The sequence below is a fragment of the Uranotaenia lowii genome, chromosome 1 (assembly GCF_029784155.1).
Source record: "Uranotaenia lowii strain MFRU-FL chromosome 1, ASM2978415v1, whole genome shotgun sequence".
Taxonomy (NCBI): domain Eukaryota; kingdom Metazoa; phylum Arthropoda; class Insecta; order Diptera; family Culicidae; genus Uranotaenia; species Uranotaenia lowii.
The window spans coordinates 66,244,097-66,261,231 of NC_073691.1; the positions used below are offsets into that span (position 1 = coordinate 66,244,097).

The 17,135-nt window shown below is 34.4% G+C and overlaps 1 protein-coding gene across 1 annotated transcript in view; it reads right to left on the minus strand.

Moving 5' to 3' along the window:
- Positions 1-17,135, minus strand: part of LOC129738993 (carbonic anhydrase-related protein 10) — a 318,155-nt gene that overhangs the window by 66,278 nt on the left and 234,742 nt on the right. The window contains exon 3 of the mRNA XM_055730346.1: positions 2,962-3,012. Coding sequence (XP_055586321.1) covers positions 2,962-3,012 — 51 coding nt within the window. The remainder of the gene's footprint in view (positions 1-2,961; positions 3,013-17,135) is intronic.

The window sequence follows — 17,135 nt, forward strand, 5'->3', positions numbered from 1 at the left end:
TCCGAACATGCGTTTTCTGAACTATTTGAATAATGTAAGGGAAATGAGGGTAAAACAGTCAATACTCCAACAGCCTTCATTCGATTCCTTGATAGAACCACATTAGATTTGTCTCATTTGCTTCAAAATTTGGAATTCCGAACATACTTTTTTTTTCTAAAATAATTTAAAACTATAGGGGAATTGAGGGTAAAAACAGCCATAACTCCATTTTCCGAAGCGTGCGGTGTCTCAAACAGCCTCCAATGGATTGCTCAGGAAAAAATTACTCAAGATAGGTCGATTTTGTTCAAAATGTTCAAGTCTAAATAAGTTTTTTCTGGATTGTTTTCAAAATATAGGGAAATTAAGGGTTAAACAGCTTAATCCAAAACAAAAAGTGACAAAACTTTGAGAAAAAAATTTCCATTTAAGAGCATCAAGCCATTTACAAATTGTAAATTCCATTCTTCGAAGAAATTAAAATCATCCGTAGTTAAAACAATTGTCCTTTATTTAAAAATGCGTTTTAAGCATACTTACTGACTAAAATAACGCAACATAAAATAGGACCGCTTTAGAATTCATGGTGAAAAAAAATTTAAAAAAAAAGGAAATTCATACCGTGATCGATTTGCAGGGTTAGTACTTGGTGGTATAACCCTTATTACGCATCACTTCTCGCACCCGGTTCGGCATCGACTCCACCAGCTTTTGGCACGTTCTCACCGGGATAGCGTACCACACCGCCTGGATTCTCTCCCACAGTTGCTGCTTGTTTTTTGATTTTTCGGTGTACACCTTACGTTTAACTATTTCCCATAGGTTCTCTATAAGATTGAGATCAGGGGACTGTGCTGGCCACTCCATAACGTCTACCTTATTATCCTGGAACCACTTTTTAACCGTTTTAGCGGTATGTTTGGGGTCGTTGAACTGGAACTGCCACTTTAGGGGCACCTCCCATTCGGCGTGTGGCAGCATTACTTCCCGAAGTACCTGGACGTAGAGATGCTGATCCATAATCCGGTCGATCCAGTACAAGGGACCCACACCGTACCAAAAAAGCACCCCACACCATGATGCTACCTCCTCCATGTTTGAATATTTTATTTGTATACTGGAGCATATACGCACAGCCGAGTGGGCGATGGACCCATTTCTTTCCGTCCGAGCCTATGAGGTTCACTTTGGTCTCATCCGACCACAGCACATTTCTCCATAGTTTCTCCTTTTCCGGACCGACCCAATCGAAGTGGTCCTTCGCATACTTCAGCTGCGCCTTCAAGTGCTTCGGCGTCAGCATCGGCACCTTCTTGGGACTTTTTCCTCCTAGTCCTTTCTCCGCCAACCGTCGCTGAACCGTCCGGGAACTCACAGATAAGTTCAGCTTGTCTCTGATCTGCTTGGGTCCTTTTGCGAGGTCCGCTTGATTGCCGAATCGTCCTTCGGCGTCGTTTTGCAGAGGCTACAGGTCAGTTCCCGTTTGCCGGTGCTGTGAAGCGCGTTGAAAACGAAAGTTTTCGACCTTCCTAAGTAGTCGACAATCTCGCGTTGGGTTTTGCCAGCCTTGTACAGATTCCGGATGATCGCTCGCTGGACCTCCGTGCAGTGTTGTGCCCGACCCATCGCTTTTTCGCTGAAAACAGAGTAGAAGGAAGGAAATCTTTATTTTTTGTTTGTTTTCATGATTTACATGATTAATTTTATGGGAAATACTTACCAGGACACGAAAATGGACAAACAACACCGAAGACAATACCTTTTCTTCAAATCTAGAGCGCTGAAAATGCCGGAACAGCCGAACCGATGAGCTGGTCTTATTTTATGACGCGACTTTTTTCACCCTCTGACAGCTTTCTGGTCGAGTAGAACAAACGGGTTGCTTTGATTGCAACAAACGTGCAGTATACAAAGTTGGCATACTACAATAAGTGCTTGCCGCTAGGTGTCGCATATTATTATATTTGAATTGGCAGTTTGAAGGTGATTTGAATATTTTGCATTAGAGCGGTCCTATTCTATTGTCCGACACTGTAGGTACCTTTTCTCTAATAAAACCAATCTGCCACTAAAGTGGGTACTAAACCATTTATACTAAATTCATACTGCGAGGAAATTTAATGACCCGTGACAACATTCCTCAGCATCCGGAACGCCCAGCAAGACTCGTCAATTTGGAAGAAGCAGTCGGTTCCAAAAAAAATGGTCCAGCCCGCCCGGTCATTTTGATCGTCCTCCCTGCCAGTCGGGCAGCTGCCAATGTTCTCACAATTAATTTCCATAATGAATTGGCACAAGATTTCCTGCTTCTTCTTGTTGTTTGTCCTCTAGTAGTAGTCGGGTGAACTTTGCTGCCTTCCGGAAGGGAATCGTCTTCAGAGATGTTAATGTATTCTACAACAAACCCGCGTTAACCAGATTCTGAGTGGGAAGAAAAAAGGTGCAGGGAGATGGCTCCAAGCGATGAATAAGTGAGGTCGATGGGTGCGATAATGTTTGGTTATTGTAAGAAATCTACGGTTTGTGTTTTTCTCTTCAATATTTTATGAAATATTAAATACATCGTCAAAAGGAGCAGGAAATGTTGTAAATTCTCAGTGCATTGTGATATTCTCAGTTTCTAAGGCGCTCTGCCATTTCTTCACAAACAATTAAGCAGCTCAGCGTTCGCTGGAAAGACTAATGACTGGAAATCATTCCTGGACCGCGTAAAAAATGAAGGTGTGATGAAATATATGACGAACTTCCCTCCACACAAATGAGCAAACGATGATGAAGCAGTTCACCTGACCACATCCATCTTCCGGCTTTGGACGTTCGTTGCAGCAGTGAGAGGGCAATTGTTGAGAGTTGTTTTTGCTTTGCCCTTCCATGAAGTAATTTCTTCCATTGGGTTAGCAGTTTTTTTTCATTCACTTCTTATCCCTCAACCGATTTTTCCTAGATAAGGCGAAGGAAATGTTGCGTGAAAACAATTACCTGATATTCCATCGTAGGTCCACCATTCTTCCCAGCTGACTGCACCGATGACTGAAAGTAGAGAAAGGAGAAAAGTTTTATTGCTGATTATAGAAGAAAGTTCATATGATTGACCCTTCCCCCCAAAATCATGACTGGTAAAAGCATGAATGGTTTTATTGCAGTTTCAAAAATCCCTCTCTCGTTCATGCCAACTAATCAATCAAAATGTTTGCGTTCAAAATTCCCGTTCAATCGAAAACCGCGAACTTGATTGGCAGTGCTTCGATAGCGAAGTGCTAGAGCCGTAGCACTCATATTCCAAATTTCCAAGATTTATCGAAACCGAACTATTTTTGGATATGTCGATTGGGCAACTTTGAAGTTCCTTTTTTACGACCCAACCATAAAGTTGGCGTTGAGCGGCTGCATCGTGCATTGTGAGTGCATGTGCAAATCTGAAGCAGCTTGCAGTTTTACAGTTGCTCGTTAAAAACAAATCCGGTCACAAGTATGCAACCGAGTAGGTTCACACATGTCGGCGTTAAAGTTTTACTTCAATTTTTTTTTTCTATTTCGTTGAGGTAACTCAAACTGTAGCTTTGCCTGGTTTCTGGATTATACCTGTTTAAACTAAAAAATATTAAAGAATTATTTTTGTTTCTGGAGTTAAAATTTTATTTGAGAAGTTCAAAACCACTCAAAATTGACAGAAATATTATTCGCTAACATTCATCATACATTATGATTTATTTAGAATTTTGTTCAGTGCTTTAGAAAATAATTGTGTTTTTTAAAAGGGCAAAAATACTTTCATCACAAATCGAATCATGAATTTCTAGTCTTTTCAGGGTCTTCTAAGCGATGTTCAGTTGTAAAGAATTCTTCTTTGGTTTCTCATTTCAATAAATGGGTAAAGACTTAAGATTGGTGACACGCTATTTGTCCAGAAACATTTGTCCACCTAGGTGCCATCCATGCCAGTTTGTAACTCATAGATCCTAGAAAACATGAAACTTTCGAAATTATTTAAATCCAATTGACTTTCAAGATTTTCAAAGTGAGCTCTCAGCATGTCTCTTTCTCTAGTGCAGAACAGCCCGTCAAAAAAAAATTGTCAGGATTCCAAAAGTGACTCCTAAAAGTTTGTAGCATCCGAATAGAAAAACTTTGTGAAATAACCATCAATTTCATTTTCACATTACCATGGATTTTAAGGTGGAGAATATGAATATCATGGTACAAGAAACGATGAATGCACTGTCAAATTCATAGTTTTTGACAGTGAAATTTATGGTTTAGACCAAATTTACCATCAAAAAAGGGGGTTGTTAAGCAACTTAACCATGAAAAAATCATCTTTTTCTCATACATTTCAGAACACAAAACTATAAAGTTCATGGTTTTTACAGCTTCCAGGTTTCCTCAAGGGAACTGTGAAATTCATTGTTTTTTTAATGAATTCCCATGGTTTTATTACGATAAAATTCAATGTTATTTCGTGATTTTATAATAAAATTGTCTTGTTTAGTTTTCGTTTACATATTAATTATTAAATCAGACACATTTATAATTTTTCAAATAAAAACACTTAATATATCACTTAATACTCCACTAGAATGCTGCAATCCACCAGCTGGAATGTTCTGCAACTCGCAACTGGCTAAGTGATTTCTTCCCTCTTCACAGCCTTGTGGAAGAGATCATGTCGCTGGAATTGATAAAAAAAGATTATAGAAATGATGTTTTCTTCCAAACACTTAAACAATTCACCGTTTTGATCATATCCGAGCACTGTAGATGATTAAATTGCTGAAAAAGCATCGGAAAATGTTGATGCTGACCGAATTTTTGTTTTGGAAAACAAAATTGCTGCCGCTGTCAAAACCCTACTCGAAAAATTGGAGATGTGTAAATTTTTGTACTTAAAGCTAGGATGTTCTTTTTACCATGAAGTACATGATCATCTTCGAATTCATTGGAAAATGAATGTGACACCATGGTTCCAGCTATTCGGGCAGTCTTTATTCCGAAACATGTTTTTTGGATTTTTTTCCTTGATATTTGTTGATACTTACGGTTTCGTTGGATCCACTTTGCTGCCGATTGCAGCAGAACCAAGAAATAGCAAATTACGTAGTCTTTCCTAACGATTGACACGGCTAAAAATACAAAGAAGACTGCCTCCAATTGCGACCGTTTTATCTGAAAAGCATTTCAATAAGTCCCACAAAGTTCTTACTCTGTTTAAGTTGGGTCTGGAATCGTGCCATTACGCAAAAATGTTGGTGGAGTGAAAAAAAAAAGACAAATATGTTGTTTTTGTGCCGAAGGGGGAAAAACCGGCAAAATTTGTTATAACTTCGAACAATTTCAAAGTTTTGAGTAATTTTGAAGATCAAGCTTCAGGAGACAGAAAACATTATCAAAAATAGCTCAAATAAGAAGGCTCAAAGTTTGAATTATAGTAGATGACGCACGTGTTGCCCAGAAATTAAAACTGAAAAATATCGTTATTAGACGCTACTTAAAAAATCACTTGACAAAACATCACAAAAATTTGCATATGTATGCATTACATTTCCAGGTAAATTCGCTGAGATTTTCATCAATATCCATCCATGCATTCAAAAGTCATTCATGAAAGTGTTGCATTTTTTTCGAATACACTCCTTAATTGGTAACAAACGTTTGGAATATATTGAATTTCTTCGTTCATAAAATCAAAAATAAATTCAGTTGGAGCAGCATATGACTGAACAGCTGAAAATCTTCTCTTCAACTTCTTCTTCAACTTCCTAAGACCAAGCCCACCGCAAGTTGCTATTTCGGTCGGTATTTTAGATGTTTTGATTGGTTGCGTTTTTATCTATTCACTTATTTTCGCACCCATTGTTGCGATCCAGGTTGGTATTTGTGTTTGTTTATTTTCTGATAGCGACTACCGGCTGCGTTGCTACCGGGTTGCTACATAAACGCATCCTGTAACAACCTACTGCTCGAATGCTATTTCTCGAATCAAGTTAGCAACTGTTGGTGCGATGATGGGTTGATAAATATGTTGCTGAATGTACTCGATTCGAGGTTTAGCAACCATTGGTGGGCCTGGTCTAAAGTAAGATTGCCAGAATTTTTTTCACTACCATCCGGGCCTAGCAATTCCGAGCATTTTTTCAAAAAAACCTGGCAAAATCCGAGCATGGATTTCAATTTTTCAAATCCAAAAACCGGGCAAAAACCGAGCAAAATTTAGGTGTTATTAAATATAAAAGCAGAGAAAAAGTGCAAAAAAAATCAAAATTAATATTTTATTAATGTAATTGCAGACTTCCAACAACTTTTTGGAACACTTCAATATTTAAAGGTTTATAAAAGTAAATAAGCGAATTGAAACAACTGTTGAAAATTTCCATACCGATAATCGATTTTGCTGAAACGTACTCAAAAACTTTGATTTTTTTTGGTTTCTTTGTGAAAATTGTTAAAAAATCCGGGCAATATCCGGACTTTTTTCACGATATCTGAGCAACCGGGCCGGTTTGGGGTAAGCCATCCCCCCCTCCCCCCATAAGGGTCCAAAAAAGCAAGCGAGGTATTCTACACTACACTCAAAATTTGCAATTCATAATCAAATTATGGTAATAGAGCAAAGATATTTAAGAGTAACTATCTAGACTAAAAACTCATGCAAAAACCTCAAAAACCTATCCCAAGTTCAAAAATCAGCTACAGTTTTTCAAAATTTTCTCACTTGTTCATAGCAAAAGGATGTCAGAATGTTTTCAGCACATATCCGGGCCAGACAAATCCAAGCTGTTTAATATAATAACCTGGCAAAATCCGGGTATTTGATTTCAAAATTGTCGACCAAAATCCAGGCAATACCGGGCAACTTTGCTCAAAACTTAGGAATTGCTCATCAAAAATCTCGAAAAAAAAAACTTCAAACAACTTTTCATGATTTTTTTTAAAACTTGCTGAAAAAAATTTTTGGACGGATATTTCCGTTCTTCTGATTCTGTGTCAAGTTTAGGATTCTTGATTTTCAGTTCGAATAATCATAATAAATTAGGAATGAAAAGCTGCTTTGAAATCCTGGTTCAAATTCGGTTTTACATTTCATATCAAATTTGAATCGTGTTTTTCGAAAATCACATACATTTTTAAATGTTTGATAATAGTTTACCGAATATAAAAAAAGAAGAATTTTGTTTGATATTCTAATTCGAAGATCTTAAACTTTATTCTAATACAAAATATAAACATTTAAAGCTTCTAAGTGGCGATACAAAATTTAAAACTAAGATTTAGATTCATTCACATTTTGAATCAGATTCATAAAACAAATTAAAAATAAATAATTGAAATAACGAATTGGGATTAAACCAGCACTACACAATTTGAATGACAGATTCATTATTGAGCGCACTACGACTTGGCTTGTAAAATTCTGATCTGAAATTTTAGATTCAGAAACCGTATTTTTTGTACATTTCAGAAATCGTAGAAAAATGTGGAAACAAATTCAAAGTTTGATTTTTATACTCATGTTTAGAATTTAGGTTGAAAATTCAGAAAAAAATTAAGCTTGTGAATAAGTTTTCCAATCAACATAAAATTGTCGAGGAATTCAAAAGCAAATGAACTTTAAAAGTTGCTTGTCAATTCAATTTCCGGCTTTAAATTTTTTTAATCAGAATAAGTTTGTACACACAATTCAGCCGAAAACTACAAATACAGACCCCGTTCGTTTTTGGCAACATAATTTATTTTCAAATGATTCAGTCAATCATTTGTATATTGAATATTGTAAATTAAAAAAAAATATTTTAACTCACTTTTTCTACTTACAATCAAAACCCTAGTTCTGTATTTTCCAACTTCACATAACGGAATACCTTCGCTTAAGCTAGCAAATCCTTCTAGAGGAATCATGTGTGTACCAAAGAAGAACGAGGGTAATTGAATATAAAAGCTTATATGATTTTGCCAGTTTTTTTTTTGGAAGGCAAAGGTGAGCCGGTTGCTTGCTCCATTCGTTCTAAGTGTTCTCTTTCCTTTATTGCTCCGAAAAAGCCGCATTCGAAACAAAAATATATACGAGAGCTAGGGGTTGAATGAGCGTTGAAAAATGGAAAACTGGTAGGGTACCTTACTTTAAAAAATCAAACGGTTTTTCTCAAAATGGGGAAACTTTTAAAAAATGGTTTTAAAATATTCCGTTTAAATTTTAGAATCAACTCTCCAGTCAATCTCCTAGATTTCTCCGAAAGCCCTCGGCAGCAGGTTTGGAAAAGCTTAACTCTTAAACTGTATCGTTTAGCAAACCATACCAGAACCAAGAAAGGATTAAAGTAGGTACTTTCGGGTGGTTGCCTCTTCTTCTGCTCGTTTGCCGTTCACCACCAGAAGAAGCATAAGCTAAAACCTCCAATCCAGGAAAAAAGTATACTAACTTAGGGAGACCATCAAAGATATCCCGTACTAAATTCCATCCGATTATGTGCTATTATAGTTTTAACAGCAGCTCCAGAAAAGCAAAACTTTGTCCAACACCTACCTTCGAGTATTTTCCAGAACATGGCGGAGAGAAAACGCGGTGGGAAAAATACTTGCTTCTCCGATGATGATGGCAACTTTTGATGCCTGAGAACAAAATAGAACGGAAGAATGTCTGCTGCCTCCAAGCCGCCACCCGGCAGGTGAGCTACAAACCAGAATTAAACATTAATCTGGCAAAGCTTGGCGAGACGATTAAAATTTCAAATATTCATCAAGGAAGCGAGAAATTAGCGGTTCCTTATTTGCCTCCGGATTTGATGAGGTGTGAAGTTAATTTTAACCCAAAATAAGCGACTGTAGATCTAATATAAATATTGAAACCTTTAGAAACAGCTGAACAAAAACAGACGTAAAAAAATAAGAGAATATTTATTCAAAATTTAAATATTTCTCATGTCACTCTGGTCTGTAACACAACGGGAGGGAAACACAAAAATAATCTTTAAAAATATAGGAATCAATTGAACAAAACCTTAATACATTTTGGTAATATTCAAAAAAGACAAAAAAGACAAAAAAGACAAAAAAGACAAAAAAGACAAAAAAGACAAAAAAGACAAAAAAGACAAAAAAGACAAAAAAGACAAAAAAGACAAAAAAGACAAAAAAGACAAAAAAGACAAAAAAGACAAAAAAGACAAAAAAGACAAAAAAGACAAAAAAGACAAAAAAGACAAAAAAGACAAAAAAGACAAAAAAGACAAAAAAGACAAAAAAGACAAAAAAGACAAAAAAGACAAAAAAGACAAAAAAGACAAAAAAGACAAAAAAGACAAAAAAGACAAAAAAGACAAAAAAGACAAAAAAGACAAAAAAGACAAAAAAGACAAAAAAGACAAAAAAGACAAAAAAGACAAAAAAGACAAAAAAGACAAAAAAGACAAAAAAGACAAAAAAGACAAAAAAGACAAAAAAGACAAAAAAGACAAAAAAGACAAAAAAGACAAAAAAGACAAAAAAGACAAAAAAGACAAAAAAGACAAAAAAGACAAAAAAGACAAAAAAGACAAAAAAGACAAAAAAGACAAAAAAGACAAAAAAGACAAAAAAGACAAAAAAGACAAAAAAGACAAAAAAGACAAAAAAGACAAAAAAGACAAAAAAGACAAAAAAGACAGAAAAGACAAAAAAGACAAAAAAGACAAAAAAGACAAAAAAGACAAAAAAGACAAAAAAGACAAAAAAGACAAAAAAGACAAAAAAGACAAAAAAGACAAAAAAGACAAAAAAGACAAAAAAGACAAAAAAGACAAAAAAGACAAAAAAGACAAAAAAGACAAAAAAGACAAAAAAGACAAAAAAGACAAAAAAGACAAAAAAGACAAAAAAGACAAAAAAGACAAAAAAGACAAAAAAGACAAAAAAGACAAAAAAGACAAAAAAGACAAAAAAGACAAAAAAGACAAAAAAGACAAAAAAGACAAAAAAGACAAAAAAGACAAAAAAGACAAAAAAGACAAAAAAGACAAAATAGACAAAAAAGACAAAATAGACAAAAAAGACAAAAAAGACAAAAAAGACAAAAAAGACAAAAAAGACAAAAAAGACAAAAAAGACAAAAAAGACAAAAAAGACAAAAAAGACAAAAAAGACAAAAAAGACAAAAAAGACAAAAAAGACAAAAAAGACAAAAAAGACAAAAAAGACAAAAAAGACAAAAAAGACAAAAAAGACAAAAAAGACAAAAAAGACAAAAAAGACAAAAAAGACAAAAAAGACAAAAAAGACAAAAAAGACAAAAAAGACAAAAAAGACAAAAAAGACAAAAAAGACAAAAAAGACAGAAAAGACAAAAAAGACAAAAAAGACAAAAAAGACAAAAAAGACAAAAAAGACAAAAAAGACAAAAAAGACAAAAAAGACAAAAAAGACAAAAAAGACAAAAAAGACAAAAAAGACAAAAAAGACAAAAAAGACAAAAAAGACAAAAAAGACAAAAAAGACAAAAAAGACAAAAAAGACAAAAAAGACAAAAAAGACAAAAAAGACAAAAAAGACAAAAAAGACAAAAAAGACAAAAAAGACAAAAAAGACAAAAAAGACAAAAAAGACAAAAAAGACAAAAAAGACAAAAAAGACAAAAAAGACAAAAAAGACAAAAAAGACAAAAAAGACAAAAAAGACAAAAAAGACAAAAAAGACAAAAAAGACAAAAAAGACAAAAAAGACAAAAAAGACAAAAAAGACAAAAAAGACAAAAAAGACAAAAAAGACAAAAAAGACAGAAAAGACAAAAAAAGACAAAGAAACAAAATAAAATAAAATAAAAAGATATAAATGAACAAATAGACAAAAATTTTCTTTTTTTTAATCAACCATGTTTATTTTTGTTTATTCTTCCGTAAATTATAAAAAAAAATGTTTTAAATCATTTTGAAAGAGAAAGTGTCTTCTCTCTCAATTTAGCTTTGCTATTAATCGAAATTGTTCTTCAAAAGTTTGCAATGGTCGAAAAGAGATAACAGTTAGAGATGAAAGTATAAATTAACGAAAAATACTTAAAAGTGAGTTATTAAGGCATTAAAGCGAGAGAAAAGTGACCTTAATCATCATAGTTGTAGGTAACACTTAAGGTAGCCCAAGATCTACAACAATGTTTTTCGTCTTGCCAAACAACCCTTCTCAGACTGGAGTGTTTTTCCACACCTTGGTACCTACTTACACTTCCAGAAGATCCAATGTGCAGCAGATAAACGGTTTATAAATTATGAAAACAGAAATTACACACCTCGCTTGTTATGTCGGCGTTTGACAGAACCAGAAGCAAGAGGTCAGACAGGAAGGAATAAAAAACCTGCCATAATAACCGGGAGCAGCAGAAAAAAAAACTTGACGAGGCAAGGTGCGATATTATTAGCTTATACAACCCAACATCCTCCGGGGGAAGGAACTTCCTCATAGTGAACTGGAGTTTCGAGCTGAGCCAAACGAAAGGAAGACGGCGGCACACCCAGAATCACACATACTAGGAAGAACAGCATTTAAGGGTGCTTTCGCCAAATCTCCGTGGAAAACAATACGCTAAGGTTGGCAGTGTTGCCTGTTTAAATGGATTTAAGGATATGTTAATCAAAATTTAAAGTGTATGGCACCAAAGAAAAAAAAAATCAGCTTGCATAGCTTAGAAGCAGTGAGGAAAATTTATTTAAAACTGGCAACACAGTTCTTCCCGCAAGAAGCAAGAAAGTGTTGAAGTTTTGTAAAAAGCTTCCAGAGCTTAAACAACGGAACGGTATGCCATTGCGAAGTTCCGCCGTTTTGCCAGCCGAGTTTTTGTTGCGAAATATTCCTTGGCACCTTAAAGCGTGCTAGCTTCAGGAACAAAACAGAAGAACAAGAACTACCGCTCCCGGGATCAAAACGACCGAAACATGGAGGCAAGCTAGCTGGAACCCGTACTCTGGGCGTAGTTTTATTTTTTAAGTTCACCCCCATTTCTTCACCCGAGCTTCTTAAGGCGGCAGTAGCACCTGGGACGTTTATGCAAATTATAATCTTCCGGATGACGGGAAGGAATAATAATGCAAGTATGTATTAAGCGATTCCTCCCGCTTGGAAAATTTAGCCCATCAAGAATGACGCTTATGAAATAAATGGCTAGTTTAATAGCGATAATGATCAATTTTATTGCGCTTTTACTTTGATTCATAAAAAAAGTCAGTTTGAAAAACAAAAACAAAGAAAATCGACTTTCAAACATTTGACCATCAACAATTAAAAATCAACTTTCAACAATCAACAATCAACAATCAACAATCAACAATCAACAATCAACAATCAACAATCAACAATCAACAATCAACAATCAACAATCAACAATCAACAATCAACAATCAACAATCAACAATCAACAATCAACAATCAACAATCGGCAATCGTGAATGAAAAAACATCAATCAACAAAAGATAATCGAAATCAACAATTAATAATAATCGATCAATGATCGAATCGATGATCAACAATAATCAATCGACATTTGACTATTTTAAACAAAACAATCCATAATTGAGGATGAAAAATTGACAATGAATAATAAACAATTCGGTAGTGAATTTTGAATAGGGCGAATGCGCCAAATGTAACCAAATAGAGTTATCAGCTGAGTGATCAAATACGTTTGGAGATCTACATTTTGAGCGTACAACGTTAACTGAAGGATATTTGGTTTTCGAGAAATAAAGCAAACAAAATGAAATTTTTGCTGGGAGCTTATGGAGCTGTCAAACTTTGAACGCGTTATTCTCGAAATAGTGGTGTTGGCGCATTCGCCGTATTCAAAATTCGATACCGAATTGATGTACAACAGGGGGATGACAAGCTGCCCAAGCAATCAAAAGTCCCATAAAACAGGTACAAAAACGCTTACTCAGCCCCATCATTGATTTGAAGTACGTTCTATCCAGCTCAAAATTTAAGTTCTTATTGATACTTTCAAGTTCCAAAACAAGTCTTAATGATCTTCTACTCAACTTTCAGCGGCGTCTTGATTCAGCTTAAAAAAAATCGCAAAATGAGCAAAAAAAATCTCTCTATCTTAACTGAACCGTTGGCTTCGGTTCATATCACCTTCTCTTGATTATTTACTTGTGTCTGTACCGGTTCCGCCATGATGCCACGCGCCGGATTCCAAACTCGACAAATAGCTCAATTGCTTCTTTCCTACATTTCCTAATATATCGCAGCAGAATGGTCACTCAATTACTACATTACTTATTGAAAAAAAAACTTGCCCGGCTTGGGGATCGAACCCCGACCTTCGTGCTGAGAATCGAAGACGCTACCACAAGACCACGCCTAGATTACGCCTTACTGAAACTAAAACTCGAAGTGGTGATTTGATTTGAAAGCACATCAATGCACTTTTTGTGACTTATCAAATCCCGTTTGAGCACTTTTGTGCCCTTTATGTGCTCTTAAATCCCGTATAACGTACGTATAGATCACTTTTGCAACTTTATAGTTCGTTAATGAGTACACATAGTTAACTAATGGGGTTTGGGCAAAACAAGTCACATACAACGTACATATTGATCAGTTTTGCAACTTTCGCAACTTTCAAGTTCATTAATGAGTACATAAAGTTCACTTAAGGGAATTGGGCAGTTGATTCTCTTTGTCAGCCAATATGTAACTTTCAATGCTTTCATTCAAGTAAATATGTGACTTTTGGTTGCTTGAGATTATGCACAGAATCACGCTTTATAACTGAAGTTAGAGCAGAATTGGTGCTAAATTGAAGTGCTTATAGTTACTTGGGAATCTTTTTATGCTTAACTATAGTAGGTTTTCTTTACCTGTCTTCTCTATGCAAAAAAGTTAATTTCGATGAATGGCACTATAAAACTATGTTTTAAAACCTACTATATCAGGTATAATCAATTTGCAGTATATTGAGAAACTTCAGAGCAATAGGTGCCTGAAAATGTCTACTACGACAAAATTGAGGTGAAACCGTGCACCCATGATCCGCACCCGAAGTCATTTAACACTTTTTTTTTACCAAGACTGATATTGTGATAGTTTTGAAAACTATTTGAAAAATAAATTTCCATTGTGAAAAATGAGGTGTTTCCGTGCACCCAGAATGATGTTTCCATTTTATAACAAAAAATATTCTCGAATAAGTTATCAAATGTTACCAGAAGAAAAAAGTTGAAATGTTGTGTTTTGAAAAATTTTCTTATTACCAGTCATTTTGATATGTCATGGTTTGAATAGGACTGTATCCAATTTGTATGCCCTTCTAGTGATAAAGCTTCGCCGTGATATAGGGGAGAATGAGGATACTTGATCTCTGGGGATTCTTGATTCCTTAGCAATATCTCGAAACTGGAATGTCTTACAAAGATCAAATGTTCTAGAAAAATGTGTCAAAATGAGCAAAATAACAATGCTTGTAGTTTAAAATTTTTGAATTTGTTTTTTTTATTGTTTGAGTAATTGAACTTTGTTTGAAAAATTTCACAAAATGTAAATTGAAGATCTTTTTTCATTGTTCCAATGTATCAATCGTTCGAGCGTAAAATGAACTTCATAATGCCAAATTTTCAAAGCAATGGAAAACTCTCAACTTTTTCAGAAAAAGTTTTTTTAAATGTTGATTATGGGTACAATTGATCCCCTTGAGTTGGGTACAATTGATCCCCCTTCCAAACGGCATATTCTTCTTCTGAATTGATCGTTATGATTGCTGATTACGGAATTACTAATATTTATCCAAAAACTAATATTTATCAAACAATTGTCTGAAGAAAAGAGCAAAAATAATTACTTTTCTATTATTTATAAAAAATAGCGCCTTTAAGTATGCAATGTTATTGGCGTTGAGACAAAGTTATAGAATTTTCTTCTTATGTCTGCTATAAATTGTGAAATAAGAACAAACATGACCAAAATAGTCAATTAACTTTCTATCTTGGGGTTTTGTTTGATTTTTTTTACAAGGATTAGGGCTTCCTGAATAAAAGATCAAGTCTCCTTCAATAGGGGATCAAGTCTCCCCTAACTTCAGAAAAATCGCAATTTTTTTACTCCCACGAAAATGCTTCTAGTTCATCAACTAGTTCAAGTATCGTTCTAATTTTTGGAGCATAGAAACTTGAAGTTACAAGCTGTCAGAAAATGTCAAAGACGACGAGTTGCTAAATTTTTCCAAAAAGATATGGTGAAAATAAGAAAAGGGGATCAAGTATCCCCACTCTCCCCTAAAGATGTAAAAAAATGAAAAATTATATTCTTTTCGATAGAGATCTAATAAATTTTGATGTTAAAGCGTTTCTGGCTCGAATGATTTTATAAATTTGTTAGTGTGCAGTTGACGGTAGTCAAAACCAGCATATGAGGGCTTCAGAGCCAAAGGGGTAAAAGTTAAAAAATGATCCATTTTGAGTTAATAATGCCAAACAATTGTTCATACTTCAAAATTAATTTGGTGCTTTTCCAGATTAAAAAATAAAATTCACATGCTTTAATGTTTGAAAAAACAATGAAATTTTTTGAGAAATGTATAGAAAATGGCTTAACACAACAAACTAAAAGTGTGTTTTCTCGAAATTTGCTTTTATGGACTCATACCCCCTTGGCTCCAAGGGCATCAAATATGTATGAATCATGAAATGATGGTTTTGTAAAAAAAAAAAAAAAGAAAATCGCTTTTGCTTATTTGAGTTCTAATTTCAGGAAGTAAAAATTCATAATTTCTTTTTTCAAAGTTTTCAGGGTTGAATTGAATACAGACATTTACGACAACTGAATTCATAATAGTGTGAATACCCGATTTTATCACCCCCATGTTGCATTGAAGGGTGCCAAATTGGGGACAGTAATAGAATCGAGTAATTTTTCCAAAGCATTTTTTGTTAATAATTCTGATTAAATAAATCAGAAAACAATATAACTTCGTCATTTAAAACTGTTATGTCTTGCAGTAATGTAACAGGATACTACACGACATATGTGTCGTACTTTTAATATGATTTTCGGACACTTTATGAATTAAAAGACGCGACGTCGCTCTCCAAAACTAGCCAACAGAAAGATCATACGCTTTCTTACCCATTTTAATAGACTAACAGCATCGAGATTCCACACGTTCAAATATTTCTATTAATGTTAGATTAGAACGTGTTCTTTTTTATCGATTTAGAATACACAGTTCTCATTTCTGTTACGATTTCATGTTTGATGGGTCATCAAAGCAGTCATCAGCAATCATTATTGCTATTGTTCAATTGCGAACTGACCAAAGCACTTGAAAAACCAAAAAAAAACTATGTTTTGGTTCTGCTGCAAAGGCAGATCGGGATGACGCATTCCAAATTCCACAGGATCCGAAACAAAACGGTGAGTTTAATTTAAACACACATAGAGGAAAGGTTTCCTAATAGGCCTATCGGGGTAAATGACCCTACGGCCGTTTGACGAAATGGCTGACAAGAAAACATATCTAATCAATGCATTTTGAGGGTAATACGCTTTGAACATGGAGTAAGAAAGAATTTAATGAATTAACCAACTCATAAAAATTTTAAAATTCATGCAAGGTTTTGATACCTTTTGATGTAATATTTTGACTTTTCAACCCTAACTTTTGTTTTACTCTATAAAATAATAAAAGAAATAGATCTTTATAAAACTTCAGCTTTGTCGTATGAAAGTTATCAGTTTCGAGCATTTCCAATGAAATTATACGGAAATATTGCCAAAAAACCGAATTTTTGCCTAAACCATAAATAGGCGCATTCAGCCCGCACGGTTTGAGGTTCAGCAATTTTAACAACAGTTATAATGAAATCGATTTCTCAAAAACTGAAGAAGATTTCAACATAAAAATTACGCCAAAGTATAAAAAACAGATGTCTGCTCATGTGTATATAGTTTTTGTACACATAATCACACAAGCGAAAAACAAAGGAAGAAAACAAAACAGCCGCCTATTATTTTGCTCAACCGTCCGTGTCATAATTTCAGGGGTAATTCCCACAGTAAAACTAAAAAAGAAGTGGAACCGAATAGTACTGCTGGTGGTGACGAAGATTACGTTGGAAAACCGGAGTGATTGGAACTTACCCGAAGGATTTCAACGATATATAAACACCGAGGATTCAGGTGAAAACGTTCATTTTTTATCCAT